Consider the following 17,632-nt stretch of genomic DNA (forward strand, 5'->3'; position numbering starts at 1 on the left):
CACATATCCCCTTCCCCAGAGCCAGGGCCAGAGATGGCAGACACAGCTGCTGCCCTGAGCCACCTTCCGTAAGCAGAAGGCGAGCTGTAAATGGCCCATTAAGCAAAAGCCAAGTAGAAATGTCACTGAGGAATAGCCAAGAGCTCAGAGAACCCGTGCAGGGGCAATCCGGCCTGGAAGCGCTGGGAACTGGGGTGCACTGGGAGCGGGTCCCGCTTCCCAGCACAGTGGTTGCTTTTAAAGGTCAACCATTTAACTCTCAGCCATGAGCTACCACCCTGCGGAACGAAGCGACCAGCAGGAAACGGAACACCCCTATTTGCCGCTGAAACAAAGTCATCTTTTTATTGTGTTTGAGCCTGGGCTAAAAACCCCCAGCAAAAAAAAAAAAAAAAAAGAGAGTATAAATAGGACCAAACCCCACCCTGCGGCACTACCTGCCAGCACTGAAGAGGGCTCTGCTCCGCGCAGGTTCCAAGTGGAAGGAGGCGGCGAGCCTGAGGGGATCAGTGCTGTGTAGGAAATGGTGGGGCAGGGCATCTCGCAGGAGGCTGCCGCGGCCGAGGCCAAGATTGGACTCTAATTAAACAAGGCCAGTGGTCGCCCGCAAGCCCTCGAAATGACCATCTGGTAAACAGCCCGTTAATTAAGCTAGAAATCAACTCTTCTTCAATTTGCCTGTTGGAGGAGAGCGCCAGCCCGTCACAAGGCTGATGGGGACCGGGGTCTCAGTGGTTGTGGGGTCTGCCTCGCCCCCGGCCCCGGCCGCCGGGCGCAGCATCCACGGTGGAGCGGGGGTTCTTGATGGTCTCGTCCACGGAGACGATGAGGCAGGCGGCCTCGGAGGCTGCCGTCAGCGCGTTGATGCGCACGATGGCCGGCTCCCACACACAGGCCTCAAAGTTGTCGGCGATGTCCTCGTTGTTCACATCCACACCGTACCACATTCCTCCCTGGTGGGAGAGGGAAGAGGGAAGAGAGCCTCCTTACTGGGCTACTCAGGACTGCGGGGACAGTGCACTGGGAAGCCAACACATGCAAATGCTCAGGGAGAGACAGAGACTGCACCTTGCTGTATGAAGGAGGAATATTTGAGGGAAACAAAGCTGGGCAGGGAAAAAGCCTTTGTTGTCAGCAAACAGCACCAGCAAAGGCTCATGAAAGAGGTGTGCTCCATTTCTGGAAGAACCTGTAGAAGCCTCACAGGACTGACTTCCACGCCACTGCTTTCTCACTCTCCTACCCACAGCTCCAGCTTTTGCAGCTGCTTATTTTGGGGCACTCCTCCTAACTCCACAGTCACCATCAGGGCGAAATAAGGTGGGAGTGACCCCACAAAGCAGCAGCTGCTTCCAAGAGAAGCCAAAGGGCAACCTCTAACCGCCTGAATCAGGACTTCAGGTGCATACACACCACAAGATCTGAAATGATCACAAGCAATCAGGACCTTCAGTCTGCAACGCCTCTGGAAACACACAGCTCAACCAACTTCTACACTCCAATTACTTTAATATTTAATATAGAAGCCTCCCTCCCGACAAACGATGTATTTTTAAAAAGCAAATCAGAACTCCCAGCTCTAGAAATGACTTGACAGCTGTGATCAAAGGGAAAACAGATCATTGCCTTTTATAGAAACCCGCACCAAGCCCACACTTGATCTGAAAACAAAACACTGCATTTAATCAAAGAGGACACAAGCCTAACATGGGCTGAGCTGAATTACACCGGATCCCTCAGGCTGAAGAAAAACAAAGAAAGAAAGAAAGAAAGAAAGAAATCCCACACACCACTGGTTCTCCCAAACAGCCCCCGGTTCAAAGGTGGGCACCTACCTGGGCGTGCTTGGCTCGGAGCTTGTTCAGAATGTTGGTGGCATCAAAACCCGCATTGTCACAGAGCTGGCGGGGAATGATCTCAAGGGCTTTAGCATAAGCACCTATCAGCAGCTGCTGCTTGCCTGGAATGGTCCTGGAGTAGTCCCGGAGGTATTTGGAAAGCTCCATCTCTATCGCACCACCACCAGCCACAACCGAGTCGTTCTAAAAGAAGAGGGGAAACTCATTCCAAGAAGGGGGAGAGCAGGAAAGCATCCCTTCCTGCAAGTGTTGCACATCAGGGTGATGCAGACACACCAGGCCTAGGGGAATCTATAGCCCAGGCTGCTGCCACCCCTGGAAGCACGTTCCAGCTTTGCTGGGAGCTTCAGAAACAGGCCAAGAACCTCCCGTGGCAGCTACCAGCAGTTCTTCCCTGCTGTGCACAAGATAAAGGAGTGGTTGGGGACGCTGCACCAGGGGAGGGATGACAGACCACAGGCCCCTTGTGCTGGGCAAGTCTCCCTCACTTCTGTAAGCATTCAAAATTAAAGATATTTGCAGCAGCACTTCGCAGCCAAGTTCTGCTATTTTTTCGCCTCCCTATTTACTTCAGTAGGAAGATCAGGATGTTCTTTCTAAAAGCAAAACAGTTACAAAAATCTTGACATGCTTCTTCCCATCCCCGCAGGGCACTCAGCCTCAAAGCTGTTTTTAACCAGAAAACACCACATTAACACTTTATTATGCATAACCCAGAAACACACGCAGTTAGGCAGCATCTATCACACAGGACCAGGAACTCCACAACTAAGAACACAGGCCCACACATGCCTCAGACATGCCTCTTGGTGCTCTCAGCCTATTTTCACAGCCAGGGGACAGTTTCCCTCTCAGACTGGTCACCAAGAGGGAGAACAAGTGGCTTTAACAGGTGCTGACATGCACATGAAATCAATCCTGCTATTCACTGAAGATCTACCTGGCGCAGCCAGAAGATTGTGTTCCCTTCAGGACGGAGGTCTTTACAGAACACACACCCCAACCCAGCAAGCACAAGTTATGACTGTACTAAAGAGAAGGCAAAAACCAGGCGTGCCTGAAAAGCAGTTGGCAACACCGTAGAGACAACATTGCTTTGGCCAAGGAACAGCACTCGAGTTAATCAATCAGATGCTGCCCGTCTGCGCACTCCACTCAACCGGCTGAGAGCTCCCGGTCTCTCCCGAGAGACCTCAACCAAATGCTGGTGTGTGAAAAGGTTTCTAGAGAGAGTTACAGCTGTGCCAGGTCTGACAATAACCCCGATGCCAATCCAACAGGGAGGTGATCTCCACTGGTCCTTACCTTGATTGCTCTCCTGACTATCATGATCGCATCATGCAGGGACCGTTCCGTCTCTTCCATGAACTGCTCTGCACCCCCTCGCAGGATTATCGTGCAGGTCTTTGCCTTGGGGCAGCCTGTGAAGAAGTTGTACCTGGCAATGGCACAACGCAAGAGGGGTTAAGGTAACAGCAAAGGAGTGCTGCTGCTGCTGAAGAGGCTTTGCACGGACACATGGGAACAGGGAAGTTCTTTACAAGCCAGATGTATGACTGAAGCCATTTCACCCTGCGCGCTGCCCCTGTCAGATCTTGAGCTAAGAAGGAGCAGAGCCAGGCAACATGCAAGTGAAATTCAAGCTGACCCAGGAAAATCCACTCTCTTCCTGTTGCTAGGGCTTTGCTCTAAGCCAGTGCTCTCATTTTCACTTGGCAGGAACACAGCAGATGTGAGCAGGCAACCCCAAGGAGGACTTCTAGCAATGGGAAGAACCCCGTTATATAGTACCCAGATTCATTTACACTGATAGTGAAGTGACACTGTTGGATATCAGATGAGCCACAATCAACCCCAAAATACATTGCTTTTAAGTTTGGAATGAAAGAATACCACTATGCTTTCTACAGGGCCTTGGGGGTATAAATACATATATTTTAAAAGCATATAAAAGAAGTAAAATTTAGATGACAACTTACTCCTGCCCCCTCCCCTCAGCATCATAAAAAGCAGCAAAAATACAGTCTTGTTTTCACACCATCACCTTGAGAGATGCTCAAACCTGTTAGACCCTAACTTTTCAAACTAATATTAGAGTGCTTACAGAGGACTACAGGATCACAGCTGCTGCATTTACCTCTCTCCTCCAATCTGAGTCTCCTCAAAGAGTTCGCATCGGCCCAGAACATCATCCGATAGTGCATTGACACTAGTCTGAATGGAACCGCCGCAGGCCTGCACAGAAAGGAGATAAAGCACAGAATTAACAACACTGACAAACAAGACAAATTTGTCCAGCGGGTTTCCTCTCTTCAGAGACAGCCCAGCCTTTCAGCTGATGCAAAATGACCCCGCAGGCCAGATTCAGGAAAAAAAACCCTTCTATTTTCCTCCCATCTCATGCATCTAGACAAGCTAACAACATCAGAAATAATCCTCGACTGCAAAATAAGATTATGTTTCTTCTAAGTGCTGACTCACGGGCTCTAGAGTTCAGCAGCTACACAAAGAAAGCTTAGGAAAAAAAACACTCACAATGGAACAGGCAAGAACTAGAGAAAATAACCTCTACCGATGCATGTACAGACCCTAATATATAACATCGTCAGAGGAAAAAAAAAAAAAGGCAGTGCAGATGCAATTAGTGTGCAACTGCTCGTTCCAGCAAAGAATAGCTTTGTCAGTATATGGCAACTTCAGATAATAACCACATTGGCAAAAACTATGTGATTTTAATTTTAAATCTTTGTCAGGAAGAGTGTGCTCAGTCACTGATTGCTGCCCTGTTTTGGGAAGGACCAGCCTGGCACTGTTAAAACTAAATCAAAAGTCTTTATTCTGAGACAAGGAAACTCACCATCATAGTTCGCTTAAGATCTTCTTCTGGGACGCGGCCAGCACAGAACATGTCTCTGTCCGCAAAGTACTGAGTAGCCACATCGCCGATAGGAAGTTTGGACAGGACAACTTTGGCTCCCGACTTGTGGATTTTGTCTAGTTTGTCATACAAGATGTTCCACTCAGCATCCACGATGGCCTGGTAATCCTGGCAGGGACCAGAGAGAAAGGGACAAGCGCTCACATTACGAAGGGTTGTACATACCATCCCACAGCGTCTGCAAAGGGAGAGCTCATCTGAACCAAAGGCAGCAGCGACGCTGCTCTGTGCAGCCTCAGCAGACACCGCTTTCCAAGACTCACGGGTGATTTTAGGTCACTCCATTTTGTGACAGAGAATCGTGTCTGTTAAAATGCTTCCAGCAGCAGAACTGAGTCGATAAAGAAGCTGGCAAAGAGGCAGCAACAGCTCGGAAGAGAGAGAGAGCAAGGAGGAAGAAGGGATTATACTGATGCCTGAGAGGTGTTTACAGAACTGTGCACGTTATGTTGGGGTAGAGAGACTTACAGGATCTATCAAAGAGGAAAAACACAGATCCTGAGAAACCTCATGCTTTACCAGCATGCCCAGGCTTCACACGTCTGCTGTGCTCTAGCTGTCAGTGAAATGCAGCCACAGACAGCTGGGAAAGCCTACAACAGCACACAGCAACACCACACACAGCAGCCAACTACAACAGAAAAGACCATCGTGTTCACCACAGCAGAAAGGAACACTAAGGAAGCAATTAGTGAGATCACTGGGGCCAAGACCACAAAAACAAAGCATCCAGAGATCTTTAGAAATTATGCAGGAACCAAACGCACGCAACACTGTGGTACTTTCCAAGGTGGTGTCAGAGAATAACCATGTTTCATAAAGGTATTTTAACAAGATGGAAAGAGAACTACTGTCCAAATGGCTATCTTGTTTGCTTAAATATGCAGAGGCTTTTCCAGCATTTAAAGCACTGCTTAATCAGCTTTCTCTGGAAGGCCACTTGTTAGGCATAAAGAAGTCACCATGCAGCTGATGACTTACAATGGCACAGCTGAGGCACAATGACTGGGCAGAGGAGAAATAAGCCCTAAACCTGCCATACCCTTCTCACAAACAAGGCAGCATCACCCACCAGCTATTTTCAGGGTGGGGGGAAGAAAGGATGTACAGAAGGCAATCCCATTTATGCCACTGCCTCAGCCACCACATTTTGTGGGCATGAGGAAGTGGGATGGGGTCCCCTTCCAGCTCTTACCTCCACAGTGTTTACTCTGACTTCAGCATTGTCCTTCTCAGCTTTGAGCTCCAGCTCCACATTCAGCAAGGCAATCTTGGGAGACTGATACTTCTTGGGCTGCATTTCAAACCCAGCGTAAGAGAATGTCTTCTTAAAGGCAACTCCGGCCACCAGCTGAGAGTCCTTGAAAACAGGGATTTGTGTTAGGCTCAGCCTCCTAAGGTTTTCTCAACAGGGTTAATAACTCCCACAGGAGACTCCCTGCTTTCAGAGTCCTCATTTACAAAGAACTCACTAACAGCTGTCTCCTTTGATTAACCCACTTTTAGAGAAAATAAGCAGCACATATTTTCTTCTTTCTGTTCACAAAACCAGCTTCTATCACTTCCTTTCTACCCCTCAAGACACCACAGCGAAAGATGCTATATACAATCTGAAGATCAAGGGATGGAGCAATCTGTTCTTCTCTCTGATGTCTTTCCCATTTCTATCCTTTGAAGACGGATACTTCTCATTCACAGCCCCACAGGCAGGCCCTTTTTTCTGCCTTGGTTTGGTTTTCCCAGCTCCACCACCACCTCTGGGATTGTCTGGCAGCAGGACTGCCCTGCCCAACACTGCCCCCTGATGTGAACTTCTTGACTTGATGGCTGGAAGAGAAATCAGTATCTAAATCTCCTACCAGGAGCGTCTAACCACACACTGCTGACTTGGCTCTGTCCAGCCACTGCAGCCCAGAAGGTCCATGTCCCTCCTACACTAGGACAACACAGACTTTCTCTGCTGTAGCTGACAGGGTGAGATGACCCAAGATCTTTCACAAGCCAACCCTGGAAAATGGTGTGCTGAGTTATTTGCCCCATCCTCATTCAGATCTCCAAGGAGTCTGACAGCAGAATACAAGGGCCATACAATAGAGTAGAGAGAGCCGCTTTTATCCAGAACGGGAGACACCATCCTTCCCAGGGGACCAATTTCTGCAAGCCTCAGAATACCAGCAGGCCCAGACACCACACAAACAGATGCTGAAACATTCTTAATTCTCTAAATTATTTGTCTGGGCAAGATAATGGCGTAATTATAATGTCTCTTCTCAATGAAAATGCTCATGCAGAGTGTTTACAGACAGTAACAGCCACAGAATAACAATTCACAGAGACCGTGGTGGGCTTTACTTTTCAGCAGAAAGGTCCCAAGTGACAGACCAAACCTAAACAGGACAGAGGCAGGAGAGGGCATGGACACACCACCTGTCCAACAGCCCAGGAACGACTGCCCACCATGCACCTATGTGCAGTCCCGTACACAACAGCTATTCCAGCACTGTGGTATAAACCAAACAGCCCATCAGCTCCTTCACGTTGTCTTTGCATTTTTCTAAGCCAAATACTCACACATACAACCAGCACTGTAAGGCTTTTGGTTCCAGAAGTAACAAAGACTTCCCACAAAAAAAAATATTTCAGAGATATAACTGGAGTTTTTATCAGTAACAACATTTGCTGCAGACAGCAGTAAGATAAGACTGTATTTGGCTCAAAAAAACCCATTCTCTACCTACAGAAAAGAAATCCAGCCCTGCTTGCTAAGCTTTTTCCTCACATCAACAGCTTTGTTTCACTTTTTGGTAATTTCTGAACGGGCATTATCAAGTCAGGCTGTATTTCTGCTACTGTCAACCCATCAAAGGAGCTGTGATTGCTGCCTCCTTTCAGGACAGCCTCAGACAGAACTTACTTCCAAAGCACCTCCTTGAACCTTCTTTATTCCAATCATTTTGAGTTGTAACAAGTCATCTAACATCATGACAGCATCTACAACCATCTTGGAAAAAAAATCCTTGCTCTGGGAGATCAGCTTAGAGCTCAGGGCTGTGGCTGCACACTTCTCCAGCAGGCTCCTCTGCTCACTGCAAGAGAAAAAAAAAACAAGGTCTTGTTCACTTGCCAATTCTTTTCACAAGCTCACTGAACATTGTGCATGGTATTATTAATCTACTCTGATAGAGGGAAAGATCAGCTCCCTTCTGTTGATAGAGAAAGCAAAGTACTCATGTCAATGAGTGTCAAGTATGACTCTCAGACTGTCGAGTATGATTTTCCCTTTTAGACCCCACGCAGCAGACTAGCACTGACCAGGTCACCTGGCTTTTAGACAGGTCTGAACAAAACCCCGGGGCTCAGCATCCTCTCTTTCATCCAAAGGCAGGAAGAAGTTTCTGAAACCCTCTAAGGGTGGCATGTTCTCTAAAGTATGAACTCAGGTAAGGTATGCCATAACAGAGTGGATGATACACTGAACACCAGGGAAATACGGATCCAACTCACATGCTCTACCACCCAAGTTACTGCTGACCATAAGAACTACTGTATTTCACATCATAGGACAGTAGAAAGGATACAACTCATTCTAGCTTATTAAAGATGGTTACACAGCTCAACCTGAACTTTTACTGCAGCCATTACTAATATCAGATCAAGCAGACAAGAGCTTAAAATGCAGGGAGAAAATTAAGTCCAGTATTCTCAGTTCAAGGGATCATTTCCTTATTGCTACTAGCTAATAGTAGCAGTATTCAACAGCTAAAAAGCAAGCCAATTTTCAGAGAAGCACTGAGCATTTAACACTGCCACTGATTGCAAGAAAAGCTGCAAGCCTCCACCACCACTGGAAAAAAAAAAAAAATCAGGCCACTTATTTTGGTACCTAGCTTCCTCCATGTGCACTGGAAGAAAGACACTGGCCTACATACTTTGCTGCAGCCCAAGTAAGAGCACAGCATCTCCCCTGGAGAAGCAGGAAACTCCGAAAGCCCAAGAATAATCCTGGTGTGAGGCCACAGCTGTTCCACATGACCTTGAGACTCAGCCAGAGCCACAGCAGAAGTGAGAAACATCCTCACACCAGCTAACTGAAGCCTAGCTACATAACCAGGTCATCTGCAAGTCAAACTTACTCTTTATCTTCCTTCTTCACTGTAACAGCAATGTCTTTGATCTTGCTTACAGCCTGTCAAAACACAAGCCCACAGCTGGATTAATGATTCATGCTCGCAAGCTGATCAGATCTCCAACTTTTCTCTTTGTATTTTATGTTATCTTTCCATCTGTATTTTAGCATCACTAAAGTTTCAAGCATTTAAGCTATTCCACCCAGCACAGTAATTCTAAGAAACAGACCAACCTTAGATGATGAGGAAGAGGCTCAGAGCTCCTCCGCTGCTTTCAGCAGAGATCCAGGGAATCAAAGAGCTATTGAGGGAGTTAACCTCCAGAGAAGGTTCAGGTTAACAGCACTGATGTGCTTCACAAGATATAAGGTTTACCAAGGACTAGCAGAGATTGGGAGAACAGGATATGAATTTCCCCCACTTATTTTTCCTCAGAGCAAAAACAAAGGAAGCAATAGCGCTCAAGAGGTACTAGCTGGTAATAACAGCTCACTGACACCAGAAAAGGCAGCTGATGTTGGCATTAAGACATCAATGAGATCACTACCATCACCCCCACGCCCATTCATTACTGACTTTTGCCTGGAAGCGTGCTATTTTTCCTCTCTGGCACACTCCTCTCCCCAGATGCTCTGGTGAAGCACCAATACACCCCTCAGGCCTGCAGCAGCCAAGCCCTCCTGCAGCCACGAGCAGCACCGCCTTACCAGCTGTGTTGCTGTGCGGAAGGCACGGATGATGATTTGAGGATGGAGGCCTTCCTCCACGTAGGGCTTCACTTGTTTCAGGAACTCAGCAGCGAGCAGAGTTACAGACGTGGTCCCATCACCAACCTGCACAGACAGGAAATGCTCTGTGTCATCCACACACTGCAGAGCCGCTGAGATAGCAGCTTCAAAACCATGCAAGAGCTTCCAAAGGAAATCAGATTTCACTAATTCCTCTGCTCACAGATTTGTGGCTGGATTCACTAGTGATTAAGAAGGGCTGGGTTCAGACTACATCCTGTCTGAGGCTGAAGTCTCATTTCCCAGTTACCCTTGTTCATGAAATGTGAACTTTGTCTATTTGAAATTTCCAAATCCCCCATCAGATCTGTGTTAAGAGATTTGAAAATTATCACAAACAAGGAGCCATCAATAAAGAAACCAGAATGAATGCCAGCAGCCTGTGACCAATTCCCACCTGCTAACACAAAGTCCATACAACTACCAACAGAAGCAAGTCTGCTGCTGCATATTTTGGTTCCGAGTGCAGCCAGGCTGTCCTCCTACCTCTGCGTCTTGAGATTTGGCGATGTCCACTAATGTCTTCGCAGCTGGATGGACAACATCGAGCAGCTTCAGGATGGTGGCACCGTCGTTAGAGATAGTGGCTTTGCCTAGGATTGATGTAGAAAAGGAATTCAAGCTTGACTGCCACAAGTACAGCCCTGGTCACTCCAAAAGGGCACCCCAACACCCAAGGGAGCTTTTCAGGCCTCAGACAGTAACTTCAACAGTAACTTCAGACCAGCCAGATTAAACATAGCCCCAACCCAGTATTATGCTACAGTGTTCCCCAATCAAGCTCTGGTCCTGCACCATTGTAAATTTTGTCATGGCTTAAGAACCACGAGCTCTCATCCCAAATTTCCACTTAAGTCATTTTTCTCCAGCCAGACTGTTGGGTTTTTTTTCTCCTATGTGATCTGAGATGTGATCACCACTGTATTCATACACTCCTACACCTACATACTCAGCTGTAAATTGGCTGAAAAGTGAAGGGGTCACCCCCACAGAGAAGGGGAGCCCAGAACAGTTGTTTCACAGAGTGTCTCTCAGTGTGCCTCCATTCTGTATTAACAGCATCTTTTTAGTGCTATTTTGGAGCAGATTAAGTCAAGTTAGCCTAAATGTAAAACAACTCTTCATGCCAATTAATAGGGGCTTTAAATTCATTTCCCTCTCACATCTCAATAACATCCCCAGAGAGATAAAAAAATATTCTAGACTGAAACTTGCGTGAAAAAAGAGAGTAGAAATCAATCATATATTAGGTAAATTTAAATCCAAATTGATGGAAGTTATTACAGTTCTTATTTGCAAAAACAAAGACAATCCTAAGACCTTCCACCCCACCCTTCACCAGTACCACAAGTTACCCATTAACACCAATAAAAAAAATAATGAACAGTACATTAGTTTTGTGACTTCATACAAGTCTTTTCAGAGGGGGATGAGTCTCACCCCTATATCACGTGCCCAAAAAAAAAAAAAAAAAAAAAAAAAAGTTACCCATTAACACCAATAAAAAAAATAATGAACAGTACATTAGTTTTGTGACTTCATACAAGTCTTTTCAGAGGGGGATGAGTCTCACCCCTATATCACGTGCCCAAAAAAAAAAAAAAAATCAACCCAGTAACATCCACTGACCTCACGGTCAGCCACAAGAAGTGCTGAGTGGCTCCACACTTTTGTATTATAAGCCTCATTTCTTCATTTAAAAAATAGAGATGGTCAGGTATAGCTGAAGACCATGTTCAATACACACTGTTTCTCCTTTGTGGTACCAACGTTCTCACATCTAGTCCCACTAACCCTGGATCCACCCAATCTCACAACAAAGAGCCTTAAGACAGCTCTTAACTGTGCTGCCTTAACTCAGGGTAGTAGGCAGCAAACAGGCTGTTCCTCAGGCAGGTCTAAGAATTATCAATTTCAACAGGAGGCTGGAGTCAAGGTGTTAAACTGAACACTGTGACAGAAAGTGAACCTCTTGTGAGAGCTGAGGTAAATATGGGGTGAGGAAGTTGAAGTCTGCATATATGCAAATGCTGGTTTTAATTGATATGAAGATAGGAGTAAATATGTAAACTGCCAGTGTGCACTGCACTTGGATATTATTTCTGAATTATTTTTCTACATGGCTGTGGAAGTGCTTACCCCGGTCATCCACAATGAGCTTGTCCATACCCCGAGGTCCCAGGGTAGTGCGCACAGCTTCTGCGATAACCTGGCAGGCATTGATGTTGCTGACCAGCTGGGGGATCCCCTGGGAGGTGTCCGTCCCCTCTTTCAGCAGGATAACCGGTGTTGGCTGCAGAGAAAATCCACAACAGAGACATTATTCCAGTCCCAACAGTCTGCAGACAACCTGAAGCTAACTCTTCACACAGTCCAGCAAACAACCATCACACAAAAAGACCAAGACTAAAATCTACAGCCTCCTTCACGTTCCTCTGCCTTCACAGAGTCTGGCTGCTTTGCATCTCCCACTACTCCCAATGTAACTGGAATTGACCCAGCTGTCTCCAGTATCCACTCTGGGACCGTACTGTAACTGTCCCCAAAATAAGAGGGCTTCATCCACGCAGCATAGCTCAGCAAAGTTCTGATTTTGATGCTAGACTGGAGAAGACAAGCAGTAATTATTGAGACAGCAAAGAACTGCACAAGTGCTGCAAGCAAATCGGTGATTTTTTATTATAGTGCCAGCAAGACTGTCAGCAGAACAGGCACAACAGCCTTTTGCCCATCGCAGCTCAAATCACAGTCCAAGCTGCCCCGAGGATGGCAACTCCTGAAAACTGCTTTCACATAGAGGATGTGGTAGATAAAGACAATTTAAGGGATTCCACCTGCCTGACAGCAAATTGTGCTGGAGACAGCTTAGAGGCTATGAGAGGCCACAAAGGCTTCTCGCTGCTCTGAGACTGCACCAGCCCTTTTCAAAAAGCAAATGTGCCTTACAGGCAGAACTCAAACAAAGTCCAAACACAGCCAAAGTTTGTGAGGCATCCAATTTTAAACCACCTGCGGGCACAGAGCAAAATTATACTACAACTGCTGCACTGAAGAGTGACAAGGCTGGAGCTGAGGCTCTGATACAAAAGTAGAAGACAGAGTTTCACAGTCAGGCCTCCCTAAGTCAAGATCTTGTGGAAGAACATGTACCGAGTTCTTCCATACCCACCACGGCAGAAACCTCAACGGAAAAGAAACCCCTGCATCCCCAGGGTAGAGGCAAAAACCACCGTCCCTGTGCCGCGGCCTGCCTACTCCTGAGCAACAACAACGGGACCCAGAGCTGGGGAGAGCTGAAAGGGACCCGCAGCCGGTGGGAGCTGCTGGGCCGTGCGGCTGAGGGGGACGCAGCCTAGGGGCCGGGGCGGGAACACGGGCCGGGGCACCGGGAGCTCCACACACCGGGCTTACCCGACAACTCCCAGCATGCAGCACTTCTGGTCGGAGCCCAGCGGGAACCGGGGCCCGACGTGCCCCCTCGCACCCCGGGGAGCGGCAGGCCTCACGGCGGCCTCCATCATCCCCCCCCCCCTCTCCCCGCCGGCCCGAACGCGCACCGGCCCCTCCACACACGGCGCCTGGAGGACAGCGGAGGCCCAGCAGGCCGCTCCCCGGGCACGGGAGCAAGGCGAGAGGGAGGATGGCGGCAGATGGCACTCACCATCATCGCGGCGGCGCTCCTCGCTGCGGCCCTGGCTGCCTCCGCCTCAGACAAGCCCCACCCCCACAATGCACCGCGCCCGCCGAGAAGCTTCCCCGGAGCGGGAGGGGAGAGCGCGCGTTGCTAGGCGACCGCTTCCGGCCGCGCTCTATGGTACTGGCGGACAGAGGGGCCCCAGCGAGGCGGGCCCTCCTTCCCGAACGGCCATAGAGAGGCGGTCCACTATTAGCCAGGGTAGGGAGCGGGCACATGGCCTGGGGCGAGCAGGGCGGGTGGATGGAGCTTTATTTGGCAGGGCCGGTGAGGGGACACCGAGGCTGTGCCCCGCCGGGAGCTGACACCGACCTGACCGAGATCAAGGGCACAGCGGCGGCCCGGTGCGGCTCAAGGCCTCCGCGCCCGACCTCCCCCGCGTCGCTCAGGAGATTGATGGTGGCGCCGGCCAATAGGAAGGCGCGAGGCCGTGGGCACCGCCAATGGGCGCGGCGCGGAGGCGGTGAGGGCGGGGCCGCTGGCGGCGCCGGGCGCAGCCATGCTCCGTCGCTCGCTCTGGCTCTGCCTCTGCCTCTGCTCCTGTCCGGCCCGCGGTGAGTGCGAGCGGACCCACCGCCCCGCACCGCCCCGCACCGCCCGCCGGCCTCTCCCCTCCCTGCACCCCGCCCCGGCTGCCTTTCTCCGCCGCGCACCCCGATCCGGCTGCCTTTCCCCGCCGTGCGCCGGGGCCCCCATCCTATTTCCCCTCCTGCACCCTGATCTCGGCGCATTCCCCCTCCTGCACCCCAATCGGGGTGCGTTTCCCCTCCGCGCACCCCCGGCCCTATTGCATTTCCCCTCCTGCATCCCGGTGCGGGGGCGTTTCTCCTCGGTGCACGGCGATCCGGGTGCGTTCCCCCTCGGGGCACCTCGACGTGATTGCATTTCCCCGTGTAGCATCTCCTTCCGGCTGCATTTCCTCTCCTGCACCCCCAATCTGGGGGTTATTTCCCCTCCGCGAACCACCACCCGAGTGCATGTCCCCTCCGTGCAGGTGCGTTTTGCCTCCCGCGCCCCCCTCTCGGTGCATTCCCCCTCCTGTGCCCCGAGCCGGGGGGGTTTCCCCTCGGTGCATCGCCATTTAGGTGCATTTCCCCTCGGGGCACCGCGACCTAATTGCATTTCCCCGTGCAGCACCTCCTTCTGGCAGCATTTCCTCTCCTGCACCCCCAATCTCCATGGATTTCCCCTCCCTGCACCACGATCCAGGTGCATTTTGCCTCCCGCACCCCAACCTGGGTGCATTCCCTCGTGGTTGCACCCCGGCTCCGTTGCATTTCCCCTCCTGCACCTCATCCCAGGTGCATTTCTTGTCAGGGTGCCTCAGTCCAAGTGCATTTCCCCTCCGTGCACCTCGATCTGGGTGGATGTCACCTCCATAGTCCAGCTGCCTCTTCCCCTTCCTTTCATGAACCTCAGTCCTGGTGCCTTTTCCCTGTCTCCTCTGAGATCCTGGGTGCTGGTGCATCTCCCTAGCCTGAACCTGGAATTTTGGGTCCTCAGTCCTGGGCAGGAACTGGCATTGCTGAAGGGTGCGTTCCCTTCAGCATGGTGCAGTTCCAGAGTGGTAGTTGGGTATTTTCCCTTTTTTCAGGAATTTTCCCTTTTGTTTTATCTGCCTCTTATGTCTCTCCATCCACACCCAGGTTTACGCATCCATGAATACTTGTACTTCCAAGTGCTGAGCCCTGGAGACATCCGCTACATCTTCACCGCCACTCCGGCCAAGGATTTTGGTGGTGTGTTTGTAAGTGTTAAGAACTCAATTTGTCTCGGGTCCCCCCTTTCTAATATTTCTCTATTGCAGGGCCCAGTAATTTGAAGCCTTTTATAAAAATTGAGTTAATTGCACTTCCATAAGCCTTACCTTAGGAAGGAGGCACATGCCGGTCCCCACCTTTGGGCCCGAGCAGGCTTTTGGAAGGAGAGCTTGGCGTGTTGAGGGAGAACACATCCCACTCTTTCCTCCTCCAAGGGCTGAGACAGGCATAGCCATGTCCCAGGAGGGCTGGTCAAGCTCCCACGGGGGACAGCAGAGTTAAACCAACTGGTCTGCAGACATAAGACCTTTCCCTGACTAAACCCAGAATCAGGATAGGGGTGCAGGAGAAGAAGTACTAGGAAGCACATGGGACATTGGAGGCTGAAGGAAAAGACACTTTCTGGCTCTGCAAAAGTTCCCTGGAAGTGCTTGGATGTATGAACAGTGCTGTGCCTCAATTCCCCCTCCCCACAGTGACAGCAAGATCTAGACAAGCTGTTGAGTGAGATCAGGATGGCTCTGTAGGGGCTGGAAAGGGGCAACCAGCATCCCTGGACCTGAGAGCCCTAAATCTCCCCAGAAGCACACCCCACACGGGGACAAGCAGGGCACAGGACACGGGGGGATGGCCACGGTGGGGCAGGGGATGGGAAGCAGCCCTGATCCCCCCTTGCTCACCCCTGCCTGTCTCCTTCTCGGAGAACACAAGGTACGACCAGATCCACCTGGTCCCGGCTGATCCCCCCGAAGCCTGCGGAGAGCTGAATAATGGTGTCTTCATCCAGGACCAGATTGCCTTGGTGGAGAGGGGGTACGTCTGGCGTCACGGGAGCTGTGGGTGGGGGGACCCTCGGCCAGGAGGGAGGAGCTGCCCATGGCACAGAGGGTGACAGCACTATGGCTGTATTTTACCATCACCTCCAACTTCTTCTTGTGACTTACCCTTCATGGGTATACGAGGAAAATGTGAGGGTGCTCCTACCCCAGAGCGTTTCACGTTGTGTCTCTTAGAACAGCCTGCCCTAAGGTGGAAAAAAAACCATTTTATTTTTAGTTAGGAGAAAATGGCTGAGTGTGGGCAGTTCTGCACCTAAAATACAGACTTAAAGAGGAGCAGGGTTTGGGGGAGGCGTGGCCAGGGAGACAGCCCTTGTTTTGGGCATCTCCGGGCAAGCTCTGGCACTTGTAGGTTTCATACCTGCCAAAGATGTGCCTGTGGCCACCAAAGGTCCATCACTCTCTGCCCCAGGGGTTGCTCGTTCCTGTCAAAGACGCGTGTGATCCAGGAGCACGGCGGGCGGGCGGTGATCATCGCAGATAACGCCTATGATAACGACAGCTTCTATATCGAGATGATCCAGGACAGCACCAGGCGGACAGCTGACATCCCCGCGCTCTTCCTGCTGGGCAGGGACGGGTAGGTGCCTTTGGCCAAGAGACATCTCATCTTCCCAAGCGTGGAACATCTCATGGGAAGGGCCAAGCAACAGCCTTGTCCCCACAGACCAGGGAGGTTCCGCTGATCAGTGTGTCTCACCTGGGCTTGGTGAGCCAGATTTTTAGTGGATTCAGTCATAACTAATCTTCAGAGTTTCTCTTTGAGCTGGTTAGTGGTTTATGTCCACATCTGGGCTCCACTATCCCAACTTGGGTGCCTCAGGCACATCTGTCATCTCTTTATCCTTCCAGGTACATGATTAGACGCTCCCTGGAGCAACATGGGCTCCCGTGGGCCGTCATCTCCATTCCTGTCAACGTCACCAGCATCCCCACCTACGAAATGATGCAGCCCCCCTGGACCTTCTGGTAGCAGCAGGAGGCTGCGGCGGATTGAGGACTTCTCGGTGGATCTCAGGAGCTTGCCCCGGGGACCAGAGCTGAGGAAGGACAGGGTCCCAACATGCTCCACAGATCCCACCCCTCAGCCTTGCCAGATGCAGCAACGGGGAGATCTTTCTGCTGCTGCCAGCCCATGGCTGAAGGGCAAACACCAGCGCCCAGGGTGGGAACCTTCTGCCTGGCACCGAGCACCCTTTGTAGTGACTTTCTGGGAGGGAGGTGATGGCCCAGAGCAGGCCAGCACTTCCCTGAGAAACATTTTAACGATGCGTAAGATGCCACCAGTAATTTGTGCTGCTGATGTAAAGGGGTACAGGATAATGTGGATGCAGTCTGACAGGGATGGGGGGGTGAGGGAGATGCAGGCTCGGTCTGTACTAGCAGCGCTCACCCAACATCTGTATATTTCTGTCTGGGCTAATGAAGTCTGAACAAGTTTTAGAGAAAGGGGAGTTTCTCTTTCTTCATCAGCCGGGGAACAAAGGAACAAATCTCATCGCCTAACAATGTTTTTCCTAATAAACTTCCCAAGGTGCCTCCTGCAGCCGGGGCAGGACTCACATCAGACCCGTGTGCAGCATGGATCAACCATGCACTGGGGCAGAAACAGCCTCACGGGACAGCA

At 50.4% G+C, this 17,632-nt stretch overlaps 2 protein-coding genes across 2 annotated transcripts; one reads left to right on the forward strand and one right to left on the reverse strand.

The window, feature by feature from the left end:
* Positions 1–352: 352 nt before the first annotated feature.
* CCT7 (chaperonin containing TCP1, subunit 7 (eta)) lies at positions 353–13,463 on the reverse strand. Its single transcript, XM_014936016.1, has 12 exons — positions 13,374–13,463; positions 11,852–12,005; positions 10,199–10,305; positions 9,632–9,757; positions 8,931–8,983; positions 7,712–7,883; positions 5,993–6,157; positions 4,717–4,905; positions 3,997–4,094; positions 3,165–3,297; positions 1,836–2,042; positions 353–953 (listed from the first exon to the last, which is right to left on the reverse strand). The coding sequence occupies exons 1-12, from the start codon at positions 13,377–13,379 to the stop codon at positions 729–731; spliced, it is 1,635 nt and encodes a 544-aa protein (XP_014791502.1). The 5' UTR covers positions 13,380–13,463; the 3' UTR covers positions 353–728.
* Positions 13,464–13,860: 397 nt separating this feature from the next.
* PRADC1 (protease-associated domain containing 1) lies at positions 13,861–17,459 on the forward strand. The gene is made up of 5 exons (XM_014936017.1): positions 13,861–13,960; positions 15,053–15,153; positions 15,870–15,979; positions 16,418–16,585; positions 16,858–17,459. Exons 1-5 carry the CDS (start codon positions 13,906–13,908, stop codon positions 16,976–16,978), a joined length of 555 nt encoding a protein of 184 aa, XP_014791503.1. The 5' UTR covers positions 13,861–13,905; the 3' UTR covers positions 16,979–17,459.
* Positions 17,460–17,632: the final 173 nt, after the last annotated feature.

This window comes from Calidris pugnax, unplaced genomic scaffold (assembly GCF_001431845.1).
Source record: "Calidris pugnax isolate Ruff unplaced genomic scaffold, ASM143184v1 scaffold14, whole genome shotgun sequence".
Lineage (NCBI taxonomy): Eukaryota > Metazoa > Chordata > Aves > Charadriiformes > Scolopacidae > Calidris > Calidris pugnax.